The sequence below is a fragment of the Lissotriton vulgaris genome, chromosome 2_1 (genome assembly GCF_964263255.1).
Source record: "Lissotriton vulgaris chromosome 2_1, aLisVul1.2, whole genome shotgun sequence".
Classification (NCBI taxonomy): domain Eukaryota; kingdom Metazoa; phylum Chordata; class Amphibia; order Caudata; family Salamandridae; genus Lissotriton; species Lissotriton vulgaris.
Genome location: NC_141687.1, coordinates 520,025,558 through 520,041,861, shown reverse-complemented (window position 1 = coordinate 520,041,861; position 16,304 = coordinate 520,025,558). Strand labels below are relative to the sequence as shown.

The 16,304-nt window shown below is 46.4% G+C and overlaps 1 protein-coding gene across 2 annotated transcripts in view; it reads left to right on the top strand.

Moving 5' to 3' along the window:
* The window catches only part of MAP3K13 (mitogen-activated protein kinase kinase kinase 13), a 624,460-nt gene that overhangs the window by 472,248 nt on the left and 135,908 nt on the right, over window positions 1-16,304 (top strand). For both annotated transcript variants that reach the window (XM_086955435.1, XM_086955436.1), the window contains 3 exons: window positions 11,878-12,036; window positions 14,137-14,245; window positions 15,550-15,659. In XM_086955435.1, the coding sequence (XP_086811561.1) occupies window positions 11,878-12,036; window positions 14,137-14,245; window positions 15,550-15,659 (378 nt within the window). The remainder of the gene's footprint in view (window positions 1-11,877; window positions 12,037-14,136; window positions 14,246-15,549; window positions 15,660-16,304) is intronic.

Below are 16,304 nucleotides of genomic sequence, written 5' to 3'. Positions count from 1 at the left end.
TTGCTGTGACAAGTCACACTTTTAGTCAAAATGTAGGGAAACCACAGAACGGGGCTTCAGCTGGTCAGGCATCCTTATATGTTTGAGAATCATTTCAGTCAGCCCCGTTCTGGGGGAATATTGGCCTGAATATTACTTTCATAATGGGGACATCCTAAAGACATGAGTGTATTGTCCACGATAACCGCAGGAAGGTTCCATAGTGCCTTGATATCAAGAACCTTCATTGAACCCACTCTGCCTTTTGGGAATGAATGTACCTGTGCTACGCCAGGGTTGCACCAGAAATTGCTTGAATTATCTAGGTGGTTGTTCACGTCTGAGACATAAGGGATGAGAACCTCCCCTGATGCTGTCCACCCTCACACACCGTACCCTCATATACCGCACCCTCACACACACCGCACCCTCACACACTGAACCCTCACACACTGCACCATCACACACCGCACCCACACACACCCCGCACACACCCACACCCATACACTGAACCCACACCCACACACACACCGCACCCACACACACACACACTCTGCACCCTCACACACACACTCTGCACCCTCACACACTCTGCACCCTCACACACAGCTTATCTGTTATTTTCTTCATTCATTGCAAAGTTTACTCCCTTTAAGATCTGAACACAGCTGCCTGGTCCTGTTTATGGCTAATAGATCATGTCTGCAGCCACACTGCACCCTCACACACACCGCACCCTCACACACCACAACCTTACACACACTGCACCCTCACACACGCTGCACCCTCACACACATTGCACCCTCACACACATTGCACCCTCACACACATTGCAACCTCACACACACTGCACCCTTACACACACTGCACCCTTACACACACTGCACCCTCGCACACACACTGCACCCTCGCACACGCCGCACCCTCACACACCACACCCACACACACCGCCCACACCCACACCCATACACTGTACCCACACACACAACGCTCCCACACCGCACCCACACACACACACCACACCCACACACACACCACACACACCACACCCACACACACTCTGCACCCTCACACACACTGCACCCTCACATACTGCACCCTCACACACTGATCCTCACACACTGCACCCTCACACATTGCACCCTCACATGCCACAACCTCACACACACTGCACCTGCACACACACTGCACCTGCACACACACTGCACCTGCACACACACTGCACCCACACACACACTGCACCCTCACACACACTGCACACTCTGCACCCTCACACACTCTGCACCCTCACACACTCTGCACCCTCACACACTCTGCAACGGAACATACACTCCAAATACCACTCAGTGCCACATAATTATATGCAACATAATTACACACCTCTTACTTACACTCTACTCAATGCAACATAAATACACTTTATCTATCTGTCTATCTATCTATCGCACTCACTCTATCGCCCTCACTCTATCTATCTATATGTTGCCCTCCCTCTATCTATCGCCCTCCCTCTATCTCTCTATCACCCTCCCTCTATCTATCGCCCTCCCTCTATCTATCTATCGTACTTACTCTCTCTATCGCACTCACTCTATCTAGCTATCGCATCACTACAGCATCACTCAGCACCACTACAGCATCACTCAGGGGCATCACAACATCAGTATGCGCTACCACAGCATCACTGAACGCTACAGCATCACTCGTCACCACCACAACATCACTCAGCGCCACCACAGCATCAATATGTGCAACCATTCAACAACAACTGGTTCAAATATGTTCTCTCAATGTTTCAAGCGTTATTACAAATGTCACAAAAAAATGTTAATATTTCACTTCTGTTCTTGGATTTCCGTCACAATAAAATACAATGAACATAATCTTTAAATATTTACAAAAGCTATTTCCATTATAAATTACAATAACTTTTATTTCAGTATTAATTCTTTAAAAAATGTAAAGCCATTTTTATTTGTAATATCAATACATCTAGGTCACGTAAATACAACACATATTGCATTACAAATGCTATAGGTGTCACATTTGCGAAAGTTAAAACTATTGCCATTGTAAATGACAAAGCTATTAATTTCGCTATTTTCAAAACCAACACATAAATAAAAACGTTGTCATTTACAGTACCAATAGCTTAAACTTTCCTAATGCGAGACCTATTGTATTGCAAATGCTTGTTAATACAAATTATCACTTACCCAGAGAGTAAATTGTATGTGGTGAGCTGGCTATTTTGCTAAGTTTGTGCCCGCCACATTACTCCCTTCTTATGAGAGTCTCTTTAGAAGATGCAGAGTTAGTTCTGACTTTTCACCACAGTAGATCTCGGATAACAATTTAAGTGAAGTAGTTTTGCCTGGATACTTGTTCATTTTTAGTTCAAGTTCCAGTTTTTTTTTTTTTTTTTTTTTTTTTTTCCCCAAGACCTTTATTAGGTGTAAAAAAAGGAACTTACACAGCCTCGTCAGCCTACAACCTGAGATAGCAGGCCGGCAGCAGCTTAGAGTAGTAACACAGCAGCAAAGCACAATTAGGTGGAGACAGTTCGTTAAACACAGCATGTCGCCTACAACCCTTTCGGGCCGGCCGCGTCAAAAGTAGAACAAGGCCATGTACATTACGTCATCTTACTAATTATGTTCCAGAGCAATTATAACTCAGCAGCTGGACATCAGAGGTCTCTTATTTTTCTGTTTTCACCCTCCTCCCCCACCCTCCAACCATCAAAACCTGAGAACAAAAGTGAGGAATCAACAGTACAATCTCCCCCTCATGTATGTCCACCATACAGAGTATGTGATTCAGCGTAATGACCGGAGCAAGAGCGGGCAGAGGGAAAAATTCCCTGCAGGGGAATGGCTGAGGCGTAGGTATAGCGCCCTGCAATCCCTGGCAAGGGGTACTGTAGAGGGGGAGTGAATCGAGCTGTTAGGTAACGTGTCTGCGGTCAGGAAAGTGCTCCATGCGTGCAAGTGACGGGCAAGCCCTGCGTGAGCATTTGTAGTTGGGAAACGTGCATGGAATGTGCGAGAAGGCCCATAGCCCCTAGTGGTGTGGCGTATACAGGTTGGCTCGGGTTCTGTCACGAAAGGTTTACTGCAATGCAAGTGTGTGCCGCTGCAATTATCCCTGACATGGTATAATGTTCGTTCGTGGAGGTCACCGTGCGGGTGATTGGACGAGTGGGGGGGGGGGTGAAGGAGGTCTGACGGGGAGGGTTGTGGTAAGGATTGAGTATTCTCCCAGACGGATCCATTATGAGGCATGGGCCGGATTTAGTTAACTGTCCGGTTCTTCTGTGTCGTCGTCCTGTGCTCGGAGAAGATAGTCAGTGAGGGGTCCCCATAGGTCCTTGGGACGCATTTTATGGGGCAGCAGGTCCGCATAGTTGTGCAGTTGTTCCTGCCAAGTGGACATGGTTGACAGCCAAGACTTAAATTTGGGGGCTCGTCCCCTTCCCCACCTGCAGGCTAGATGGCGTTTCGCCAGTAAGAAACTTAGTGCAAAAAATTTACGATGCTTCTTAAGGGAGGGTGGGGCTAGCCCCAGCAGAGCTACTTTGGGGCAGGGAGCAAGCGTTAATCCCACCATGTCGGACAAGGCACCGAACACATCAGTCCAGTATGTCGCAACATCCCGACAAGTCCAGGCAAGATGGGCAAAGTCCGCCTCAGCACTTTTACAACGGAGGCAGCGATCATTGTCCCGTAGTCCAAAGCGATATAACTTGGCAGGTGTATAGTAAAGGCGGTGCAGGAATTTGAAATGCACTAGGCGGAGGCGTGCGTTGCCCGTAACCGCGTTGGTGTGGGAGCAGCTTTCCTCCCATTGTTCATCCGAGAGGGGGGCATCAAGGTCCCCATCCCATGCCTGCCTAGCTTTCAGCAGCGGGGGGTCGGAGGCAGTATATGCATGCTTGTATAACATGGACACCACGTGTTTCGGGGTGTCAGATTGTAAAAGCGCATGTAGTGGGGCGACCGTGTTGGGTTCATCAGGGAAGTCAGGCGTAATCGCCCGAATATTTTGGCGTAGCCGTGTGTAAAGAAAAGTGTCCATCACAGTAGGTGCATGCCCTCCAAAGAACTGTGCAGCGGAACGGAAACGGCCCTGAATGAAGAGATCCCCCCACGTGTGCAATGCCAGCTTAGTCAGCAACCTACGTCCAATTTCCTCCTGGGTAATACTCAGTCTGGGATCGTGCGCGAGCACCATGTGAGGGGAGTATAGGAGAGAAGCGTCCATACGCGACTGGATCCGGCGCCATGCAAGCACAGTGCAATCTACTGTAGTAGGGTCGCGGTCGGGGATTCGATTGTCCAAGTAGAGGTAGCCAGATGGCTTCGCGGGCCGCATATAGCCGTCCTCGACAGCAAGGTGCGCCATGAAGGGTGGGGGATGCAGCCAGTACGCAGCAAAATGGCCCTGCGCACAATCATAGTAAAGGCGAAAGTTAGGTACGTCAAAGCCACCCTGATGGTATGGAAGCATGAGGGTTTTGAGTCCGATTCTGGCTTGCTTTCCTCCCCATATCAGCCGGGACACCTGAGAGTCTATAGCACGGAAGAAATGTGGGCCAGGGCTGTAGGGGATATTAGTAAAGAGGTACAATAACTTGGGGAGAACAACCATCTTGAGCAGCGAGATACGCCCCGCCATGGATAGGGGGAGGTGGATCCACTTAGTGATATTATCCGTCAACCTATCCAGAACCGTGCCGTAATTAGCTCGCATAATGGCCTCCCGGTCTCTGGTGACATGTATCCCCAGATATTTCAGTTCTTCGTCTTCCCATACTAATGGGTAGTCGAGAGGGAACCTGTGGGTTTTGTCCGTGAGTGGGAAGAGGGCAGACTTTCCCCAGTTTATTTGTACACCTGCGATGGCACCGAACTTGGTGACCTCGCGCAAGATGGGGTTTAGGTTTTCTTGAGGTTTGTGTATGTAGAGGGTCATGTCATCGGCATATAGTGATATGAGTAACTGTCTCTCGGGGTAGATAAGGGAGCGATGGTTGTGGTGCTGACGTAGTTTGGCAGCCAGGGGTTCTATGGCAATCGCGAAGAGAACTGGGGAGAGAGGGCAGCCCTGTCGAGTGCCCCTGTGTATTTCAAAGGGGTCTGAGCGAGCCCCATTTAGGAGGACTGCAGCCTGCGGTTTACAGTACAGTAATCGAACCCAATCAAGGAAGCTAAAGGGGGTGCCCATACGTTCCAGCAGTTTTAAGAGATAGTCCCATTCTAGGGAATCGAACGCCTTCGTGGCGTCTAAAAAGACTGCCGCGGCCTCGCAATCGGGGTCTATATCTTGCAGCACCGCCTGGAGGGTGCGGAGGTTGTGGGAAGTGGCGCGATTTGGGACGAAACCCGCTTGATCCGGCAAGACCAGGCGTTCCATAAGGAGGTTCAGGCGGGTCACTAATACTTTTGCTAGTATCTTGACGTCAGTATTTAGCAGGGAGAGGGGTCTATATGAGTCACAATGTTCCGGGGGCTTACCAGGTTTCAACAGGGAGGTAATAAGGGCCTCCCGCATACTCAGCGGCAGGACTCCCTCCTCAAGGGCCGAATAGTACACATTTTTAAGAATCGGGGCCAATAAGTGTATAAAAGCTTTATAGAAGTCTATCGGTAGACCGTCTGAGCCCGGGGTCTTGCCTGATTTCATAGACATAATGGCATCCTTAATTTCATCAACTTCCAATTCCAGGTGCAAAAACTTTTGTTGGGTTGGGCCAAGCCAGGCAATAGCAGTGTCATTTAGATAGGTCCAGTGGCGTCTGTCTATGAGAGGTGTATAGTGTAGCGTAGTGTTCTGTGAGGACCCTAAGCTGGCAAGTGAGGTCCCTTTGGGGCGTCCCGTGTCTATCAAGCAGTGTGGTGACGTAAGAACTGTGCCTGGGTGGTCTGATAGCAGAAGCGAGGGCCCTACCTGGCCTATCTCCTTCTCCATATACCCGAGCTGTGTAAGGTTTCCCTAAGAACTTACATTCTTTGTCTGCTGCTTCAGTGTACTCATTAATCTTTTCCCTGAGCTGCGCCTGAACTGCGTGACCTCCCGTCCCGTTGGCCAGTTCGCCCTCTAGCTTGCCTATCTCCCCCTCCAGTTTCCGCAGGTCTCCACGAAGGGCCTTGAGGATCCCACCCCCTTTGGATATGCACCACCCGCGCACTGTAACCTTGAACGCCTCCCAAACAACGGTGAGACTTGAAACAGAGTTGACGTTGCGGTCAAAGAAATCAGTTATGTCTTGTTCTAAATCAGCCTTAAAGGCCGAATCTGTGAGGTGTGCGGGGTTCAGACGCCAACTCAAGAAAGGAGAAGTATCCAGCGGAATGCGCAGTGTCAATAGGACTGGGGAGTGATCCGAGTAGGTGCGGGGGAGGTGTTGCGCCTTGACAAGCCATGGGGTGAGACCAGCAGAAAGGAAGACATAGTCTATGCGTGCCCAGGTGGAGTGGATCGCGGAGATGTGTGTACCCTGTAGAAGAGAAGGATGCAAGTGCCTCCATGCGTCCGTCAGGTGGTGATCTTCCACTATACCTAGCAGGGTGCGTTGCGTGTGTGTATAATGTCCGGCTTGCGGGTGTGACCGGTCAAGCGCGGGGACCGGCGCGGTGTTAAAATCTCCGCCTAAAACAACATGAGATATGCCTAGGGTCTGTATCTTGCCCCACATGGTGAGGAGGGCAGAAGGGTCATCCGTGTTGGGGCCATAATAGCAGGCAAATAAAACAGTATGTACGTGCAGTTTCCCCCAGAGCAAGCAATATCTGCCCGAGGAATCAATCTCAGAGCCAAACGGTGTAAACCCCAGACCTCTTTTAACCAGAATTGTGGTACCTCTAGCATAATTCGAGTAAGTAGAGAACACCCTGCATGCCGCCCATCGGGAAGCAAACGAGGGGGACACAGAGGGCACCAGATGCGTTTCCTGCAATAGAGCGACTGAGATCCCGTGCCTGTCCATATACCCCAGTATCTGTCGCCGTTTCCTAGGGTTATTAAGGCCTCTTACATTCCAAGTAACAAGTTGAATGTTCAAAGCCGGTTGAGGACTGTTCACGTCACCCATCCCATCCCGGAAATGCAAATGAAGCACAAGCCTACCGCCCACAATAGCAATACAGTAATAGCAATATATGCAAGACTTTCACATAGCAGATTGATCATATCATTCCTCAAAGTCTCAGTAGTTCCCACCGCGGCTACGCAGCGGGCTCTAAAACAGGTAAAGAACCCAACTTGTCCGGCAACCCCAACAGGCCGGCAATACATAACAATAGTCTGTTGTGGCATGGTGCAAATAGACTGTAGAAGTGGCCCATAAGTTACCACTGCCTGAAGGTACATTAAGACCCCACCCACACCGGCATTCCCAACTAGCCGGGAATTAGGACTCCCCACCCCCCTCCCTAACAGCAACAACCCCAAAACTAAAGATACGATAAAGTTCTGTAGGGGATCACCCATTGGGGACGGAAATCCAGGGGCGCCAGACCTGCCCACCACCTCCTTACTTTCACCCACAGGACGCTAGGGAACCCCAGCTACCCCACATGGGACGGAGGTGGGCGACCAAGCACTTACAGAGGTTTTTTTTTTTTTTTTCTCCAGTGAGATTTGAGACAGTATAAGAAAATGTACCTCACCAAGCATTACAGTGTTCGGTCATGTGGTTAGTTCAAGGCAGCGTCGTCATGGTCACACCAGAGGCTCTGATAGTCAGTCTTGTTGAGACATTGGTGACTGTGACCTGGAGCGTTGGATTCCAGCCTGGTCTGTGGATCGTTCTTTCTGGTGGCGCTTGAGAAAGTCCTCCACCTGCTGCGGATTCAGAAAAAAGTGCTGTGAGCCACGATGCGTTACTTTCAGTTTGGCCGGATAGAGCATGGCATAGGAAATGTCCAGGGATAGGAGTTTCTTCTTCACCCCTACAAACTTACGGCGGGCCTCTTGTACGGAGGGGGGTAAAGTCAGGGAAGAATGAGAGCGTCGTGTTGCCATATGTGACCGTGCCCACTTCCCTCGCTCTGCGCAGCACCGCATCCCTGTCTCTGTAATTGAGGAAGCGAGCAATAACAGGGCGCGGTGGTGCCCCGGGAGGTGGGCGGGCAGCAAGAGATCTATGTGCCCTATCCACAATGAGGTGCGGGGAGAAGGATTCCCTCCCAAACAGTTCCACGAGCAGCTTTTCCATAAACACTTCCATCCTCCCTGTGTTGGTTGACTCCGCAAGGCCCAGGACGCGGACGTTGTTGCGTCGGGACCTAGCTTCTAAGTCCTCATTCTTGTCCGCTATTATTTTCAACAGTCTGTCCATCTGCGTGACTTGCTTGGCAGTGGAGGTGGCCCCATCCTCGAGCGCTGAGACCCTGTCTTCAGCCTCCTTTATACGAGTGTCATGGTTTTCGAGTTTAGCGACGACACCATCCATACGGGTATAGATGGTGTCGATCTTGGCGTCTATCGAGGAGAGACTCTGCCTCATGCCCAGCAGGAGCGTTTTCCATTCATCTTCTTGGGGCACGGGGGTGGCCGGCCTTTCCGCACCCTCCGACTGTGCTTTGGATGCTTTCTTGTGGGTTTCAAAGGGGAGCTTAGATTGTCTGGCGTCGTTGCGGCCCATGTCGCGCCGTGGCGTCCGCGGTGTCGCGGTCTGAGAGGAGGCCAGGGCGTGGGATGGTGTTAGCCGATGTCAGGGGATGAGAGCCAAAGAGCAGCGAAGGCGCGGTACAGCAGGCACCGGGAAGTCAGGCAGGCGAGCGACCACAGCACTACGTGTTTCCCAGGTACTAGGCCGCAAATGAACTAGCCAGTGGGTTGAATGACAGAGTCAGGGGCCATCACAGAGGGGCAAACAGCCGAGTCCGAGGGTGGGGCCCAGCATTGTAGTAACAGCGACTCCAGGCCCTCGCCAGCCAGGGGGCCCCCAAGTGCGGCCAGTGACCGAGTGAGGGGGGGGGACAGAAAGCCGCAGGCCAACTGCCAGCGGTCCCGCCTCTTAGCAGTGGGGGTCACGGGGAGGATTACCCCCTCCCCTCCAGCACGCGCGGGTCGCACAATGTTGAGTCTTCGTGGGGGGGGGGGGGGGGGGGGGACCAGGAGGGGTGCACACCGGGGGGGGTCCGCTCTGAATGGTCAATCGAGGGCCCACCCTGAATGATCAAGCATGCAGCGCGGGGGAGCGAAGTCCGTACCTTGTGTGTAGCTCCTCAGGCCCCCTGGAGCTGGAGTAGGTAGGTTGCAGCCCGCGGTCCAATGGGAGGGGGGGGCTCAGGACCAGAATCTGTAGGTCCCACACTGTAGCGTGAGGGCCCCCCGCCGAGAACAGGCTTCCCGCCGCACACCACAAGCGGCCCGAGGGGAACGCCTCGTGGTCAGGAGCAGGCGGGCGGAGAGGCAGAGGCAGGGGGTGGGGGGCGGGAGCCCAGCGCTCCGGCTCCACCGTCCGGCGGTGTAGTCCCAAGTCGCAGGCGGCTGGGCACTCTCGGGGCCTCAGGCGCAAGTGTGGCAGCAGAGCGTGAGCCCGTCTCCTCAGGCTCCAATCTAAATAGGGACCGGCGGCCGGAGCGTGTAGGCCCGCAGGTCCGGAGCGGGCAGGCCCCAAAGCACCGGCCTCTCCCGCGAGTCGGATCTGCTCACGTAGGGCGACCCCTCCAGCAGCAGTGGTCGGCGCCAGGCAAGTGTCTCCGCAGCTCCCGACCCCTTCGGCCGATCGGTAAGATTGTGGCACCGATGGATTCACCACAGTTCAGGGATCACTCCGGGACCATTCATGAGTAGCCAGCACTGGAGAGGATGATGAAAAAGTGAGTGTAAGCGCTCAGTCTGTCGGGAGCCTTACATCGGAACGGCCATCATGGTTTGGCGCCACCTAGCGCCCCCGTTCAAGTTCCAGTTTCTTTATTTCTAAGGCAAAGAGTCCCAGAAGTCTAACCGTTATATCAATGAAACTTGCCCTAAGCATCGCCTTTCATTAATCCCACACACCAAGGGATGATACATCTGTACCGTTATTGAGCTTGACGTACTGTTTAATATGTGCCTCTTTTATTTTTTTTTTCTTCTACCAAGTCTATAAGAAGCGAAGCATGTAGGCACCATTTACCAAATATCTTCAATCTAAGTTCAGTGTTAGTTCTGTGAAAGGATGTTGCTTATACAAATATAATCCATTCTAGAATAAGCTCTTTAAGCGTGCAGTGTCTATCTCAAGGTCATTTAGCTTTTTCCATTTATGTCTCTAGCCCAAAGTGTTGAGAAGAACTTGTGTTTTTTTAAAGAAAGCATTAGAGGCACCATTCCCATTTTTGATCTCTCCAGCTCTTTGTTGCACTCCAGGTTGAAATCCAGTGGATATATATTGGTCTCAGTAAACTTGTAGAAGTTTAACAGAAAATCCAGAAGAAAAGTATCCTATCCCACATTGGGTGCGTAGATTATTGCCAGAGTTAACATGGAGCTCTCCAGTTCATCCTTTACTTTAAAAAAATGTTGGTCTATATTATTTTCTAGACTAGTTGAAGAAAACGGAGATCTTGTTGTGTAGAAAGTCTAACTCTTTGTCTTTAGTGGTTGCTTAGGAGTATGTTGCATCTGAATATTGTGTATGTTTCATTCTTCATTGATCAGATAAGGTTATGAGTCTCTTGGAGACAGGCAATGTCGTAGTGATGTCCCAGGAGTACCTTCTACATTGCTGTATATTTATCAGGTGAATTCAGACCCTTAACATTTAATTAATTACTTTACGCATGTTTATTATGTATTTTAAGGTTGCTGTTACAGGTTCCTATTGTTGACATGTTACCAGCCACACATCAGCTGGTCTGAAAATTGCCAGATAATTTCAACATATGTCACCACTGCTCTACAAATCCTGCCTTACTCCCTGCAATCTCAAACAAGCTCAATATTTAACAGTAATAGTTAAAAAATGTAATGCATCTTTTTTTGGGATTAACTCACTGCGTGGGAGGTGTGCCTCCCAAAGCACAGGCAAGACCCAGTAGGGTTACCCTCGCTTTTATGAGTATGGAACCAGAAAGTGGTTGCCTAACAATATGTGCTGGAAAAGGAGACAGCTCAGTTTCCTCATCAAGTTTCATTCTTCTAGCAGAGCACCAGTTTATGGAAATTGACACAAATTGGAGTAGAGTTTGAACAGTCAAGCATATTACTCCTGCCATTTCACTGGCATTGTAGGACTGCATGACATTATTAACAAGAGATCTTTAATGTGCTTGCCTGTGATATTTCTCACTCGCTTATTCCTCGTCCAGTTACTGTCAGTACTACCTTTACTTTAGCCACTGACAACATACATACACCTCTGTTCTGTCACTCCACCTTTTTTTGCTTGTTTCTTTGAAAAAGGCTACTAACACACTGTTTTTGTACCTATATGACTTGTGGATTGTTCTACTGGGGCTGAAACGTCGCTTATTTTCCCAACTTTGACTGTCTTTGAAAGACTTGTGATATTTTCGAGTCGGGACTGCAGTTATCTCACTCACCTTCTTTGCGTATCACTTTTTATACTGTATACCATGGTGTCTGTAGTTTGTTCCGAATGTCTACAAGTGAATGTATTAAAAAGTTGTATTACGTTTAATTTTGTCTCTGTTTATGAATATTTAACCATATATTGTTTGCGACTCACTAATGAGGGGGACTCTAATCTTTAAAGTCATTCTACTATGTTATCTAAAACTAATACCCAAGAACCAGTTGTCTTTTGATATTGTATTTTTGTTTCATCATTCAACATTACTTAACCTAGGATTGTGAGTCTGTGTATAAACATATATGTGCGTATATATATTATCTACTATGTCCATTTTAGAATGTTAATTGTGTTTTCTCTCTCTGTTTCAGGTCCTTTGGGGTTCTTTTATGGGAACTATTGACAGGAGAAGTTCCCTACAAGGATGTTGACTCATCAGCCATTATCTGGGGAGTAGGTAGTAATAGCCTGCACCTACCTGTCCCATCGACCTGCCCTGATGGCTTCAAAATACTCATGAAGCAAACATGGTAAGACTTCCATACACCTAAAATCACAGAAATGTGAACATATTAAGACATGATAAATACTTTTGACACCCTTACTTTTCTGGAGCTTCAAATTCCTCCAAAATGCCTGAATTGTGAAAATTGTTCAAAAATCCTCACAAAAGTCCTGTCTTATGATGAAAAGAATTGTGGATACCTCTCCATCCACAACGAGGCAGATTTACGCTAAGCGTTTTGTGTGTCATAGGCTATGAAAGCTAAGTTAAATGTGTAACTGGCTCACTTGAAAATCGCCTATTTGTGGATGGTGAATTCATTTATATATAGTGTTTGCCCTCAATGGCTAAGACCCCTGAACTGTTCCCTGAAGTTAGTTTGAGGAGTGGAGGGCACATAAACAACATGGACTTTGTTTCACCTTTGACTCCCTGCCTCATGTATGGTTCTCCTTCACCAGTTGAAATAACAATAGTGTGTGGTCTCCTTCAACCAATTCTTTTTTTTTTGTCCCACAATAGATATATTACAGATTAGTACCATATCTTCATCTGCTACTCTACGATGGCATTTTTCCAGTCACCTAACAAAAATACCTGAAACCCTGTCACATTCTTACCTTCTTCGGGTTTTGCTTCTTCCCATCTAGTGATACGTAGTACTCACCATTCTTATATTATTACTCTACTTTCCTCTTACATCACAAAACAGATAAAGCAATTTTGTGTCTGCTGCTATCCACCTACCTCACATAAGCCCCCTAATATAAACACAAATACCTGGTGTTCTGTCACTTTCTCCCACATCCAGTGTGGCTCCATCCCTAAAGAAGAAACTATTAAAAATATTTCAGACTTGGCCAACTTCTACTACCTCACGCTTGACTCTTCGCCCACCCCGGTTAATCAGAACAATTTCTTTGCCATGCACATTGCAGTAATAAGTATGACTAGACAATTTTTGCTTTGCCCCAATAGTGACAGCACAGAACAATTGGAATCCATAAACTACCACAAGACTTACTAAGCTACTGCCCTATTCTGTACTACATAAGTCTGCTGTTTTGCAGTTGGAGCAGGAAACTGGGGCACACCAATGACTCTAGTTCACTCAGACTAAACCACTATTATGCTCGGTCTCCTTACATTATGAGGAACACTGATGAAGCAAACATTATAAAACGTTGATAAGCTCCAGTGTAGGCATGGAATTCAACACAAAACACAATTGCAGAGGTGGTGACAGTAACATCAGACATCCTCTGACTTCTGATCACATCAAAAAGTTGACCTCATTCCAAATTTAGCCACTCAGTAGGTTGGTAAAGGCTAGGAAACAGGGATGTAAAGCTGTGTTTACATTCTGATCCTGTTGCTTCCTTCATTACTTTTAGAAGGTGTTGCAAGGGCTGTGCATGATTACAGGAGTAGGCCTCCCTCTAGTCAATTCTTATGGTATTATTTTGCCTCTAGAGTCTGTTCTTCATTTTCTCAACTGGTTTCAATCTTTCATACAGGACATTACAATAAAAGGAAGACAGACTGAAGTATGTAGATCAATTACAGCAAAACAAAATATTACATGTCATTATTGTACTGTTGAAAAGTAAACAAAAATTTAACCATTTTACACTTCACTTTTTCTGCTGTAATATAAAAGTACTCTCCATATCCTCTCCTCAACGGATATCATGAAATATTAAAGCGTCCAAGTGAAAATTGCTTACAAAAATGTAATAATAAGATAGTGACTGTTGTTCATTAGCCAAAGTAAATGTAGTTTTATGTTTAATAGTTGCTATTGTTTATTTATTTTGTTAGTAAACACCATGTTTAGTTTTTTAAAATCAAATATGGTACAAAACAAACACAAATAAGCTAGGTAAATTGCTGTACTATGCACATGTCTGGATTCACTATATTGTTCAGTACATGGGATTGTATGCATTCTAATAGTAAACTAGTAAAAACATCAATAAAAAGAAGCTTCTTGTTTATGCATTTTATTGCATGTGCTCTAATTAGTTACAATACTACTTATTTATTGTTTCCAGCTCTTGATAATTGCGCTTTGAAAGTCATTAAATAATCTGGAAAACCGCTTCTGTTCATATGTTTCTTGCAGGCAGAGCAAACCACGGAATCGTCCCTCCTTCAGACAGATCCTCATGCACCTTGACATTGCTTCTGCTGATGTGCTCGGTACACCACAGGAGACGTACTTCAAAACTCAGGTATTTATTTATTTTTATTTATTTAAAAGAGTTTTATATAGCGCTGGTTAGACCCGAAGGTATCAGAGCGCTTTACATGAGAATCAACACTGTAACAGAAAAAGTTAAACAATTACACAATACATCAAAAAATAGGCAATACAATCAGGAGAGGATAGAAAGGAGAGAGAGAAGTAGTGGAAGGGGCGGTGAGAAAGGGAGGATAAGGGAAGAGACAACAAGGAGAGACGAAAGGAAGTCTGTCTAAAGACCGACTGGGTAGGTGATGACCAAGGAGAGAATCCACGGCCCATCTCCCCTATAGCTAAACCAGGTAGCTCCATCGGGCGTCAGACAAAATAGTTGAGTCTCAGTACATTGAGAGAGGATAGAGGGAGAGACAAAAATAGAGGGAGGGTGAGGGAGGAGACAACAGGAGAGACGAAAGGAAGTTCAACAATGTGGTTCAACAGTATAACAGAAAAAGATCAACAATTACACATTACATCAAATAATCAGCGATACATTAGGAGAGGAGAGAAAGGAGAGAGAAAAGTAGTGGGGGGTAGGGGAGGTGAGAAAGTGAGGATAAGGGAGGAGACAACCATAGAGACGAAAAGAAGTCTGTCTAAATACCGACTGGGTAGGTGATGGCCTAGGAGGGAATCCACGACCCATCTCCCCTATAGCTAAACAAGGGTTATTTAAAAACTCTGATCAGAGAAGTGTAACTAAGGAATTAAGAACTAATTTAGACCCCACCATCAAACAGCACTTTCAATCCATCATTTTAACATCAATTTGACTTACAAAACTAACTCATCATTCCTACTGTGCCATTTACACCCAATATCAAATTTCCATGCTCAAATTACTTACATTCACCAGAGGGTACAGTTTCTGATGATTTCAGAATGTGAACATGAAAGTAATCAATAGTTATTTTACAAATCTCAGGTTCACTATCAAAGTTTGTGTTGATTCAAAGAATTTTCTAAAGTAATGGGGAATGAAAAAAGTGGAATTGGTGTGGAGATATTGACAAGGTAGTTTGGATCCTTCTCTGAATTGGCCTTACTGCCAAAATGTAACATAAATAACATTGATTATAGTGATGATATTGTAGGCCAAAAATTATCATTAAGTTATTTTTAATGTTGCTATAAATTCTCTGGCTAATCCAATGTACTGTTTCCTGATATATTGTGCTCTACACCAATATTCATGACAATAAGGGGGCGATGGAGTTATGCTACAAAATGTACATGTAAATACTGGGCTATGAATAATTTTAAAACCTTAAATGTTAACTACTTTCTCTGAAGGCTGAATGGCGAGAAGAAGTTAAAAAGCACTTCGAAAAAATTAAGAGTGAAGGCACCTGCATACATCGTTTAGATGAAGAACTGATCAAGCGTCGAAGAGATGAACTGAGGTACTGTAACCATTGTATCACACCATTCTCTCCTATTCAACATCAGTTCTGTGTGTTTTAATTTAGGAATAGATTGTCAAAGGCTAGACCATTCCAACACTCTGAGGGTATACGTTGATTAATTTACAGATAAACACTATGAAAGAAAAACATTTATAAAAGTTCTAAAGCAAAATAGAGTGCACAGCATACAAGTACAAAAGAGGTGAATGAGTGCTCTCATTTATGTGTGCTATTAAATGTTTATTGCCTTTTTGTTAAGAAAAGCTCTATTTATGTGAGTAGTATTCCATGGTCAACTAGCAGCATTTGAAAAAATATGATCACTACTAGATAGTTTTGTCGAGTCTTAAAAATGTTGGTTGAGTCTTAAAAATGTTGTATTGTGACATGCTTGGAATACAACAAACAAGATCATTTGAGGTAGACTGGCCAGCATTCTTCTCAACCTTAAATACAATATAAAAGACCCTAACATAAATTCTGAATTTGAGGTGGTACGTCCATGAACATGTAGGGTGAGATGTGATGTTCATGCGTTCTAGTGTTTTTTTTTTTTATTCTGGCAGCCACATTTGATCACAGGTGACCACTGCAGATTTTCAGCATTTAGTTTAGAAAGGAAATATTTTTTTATTTGGCTGC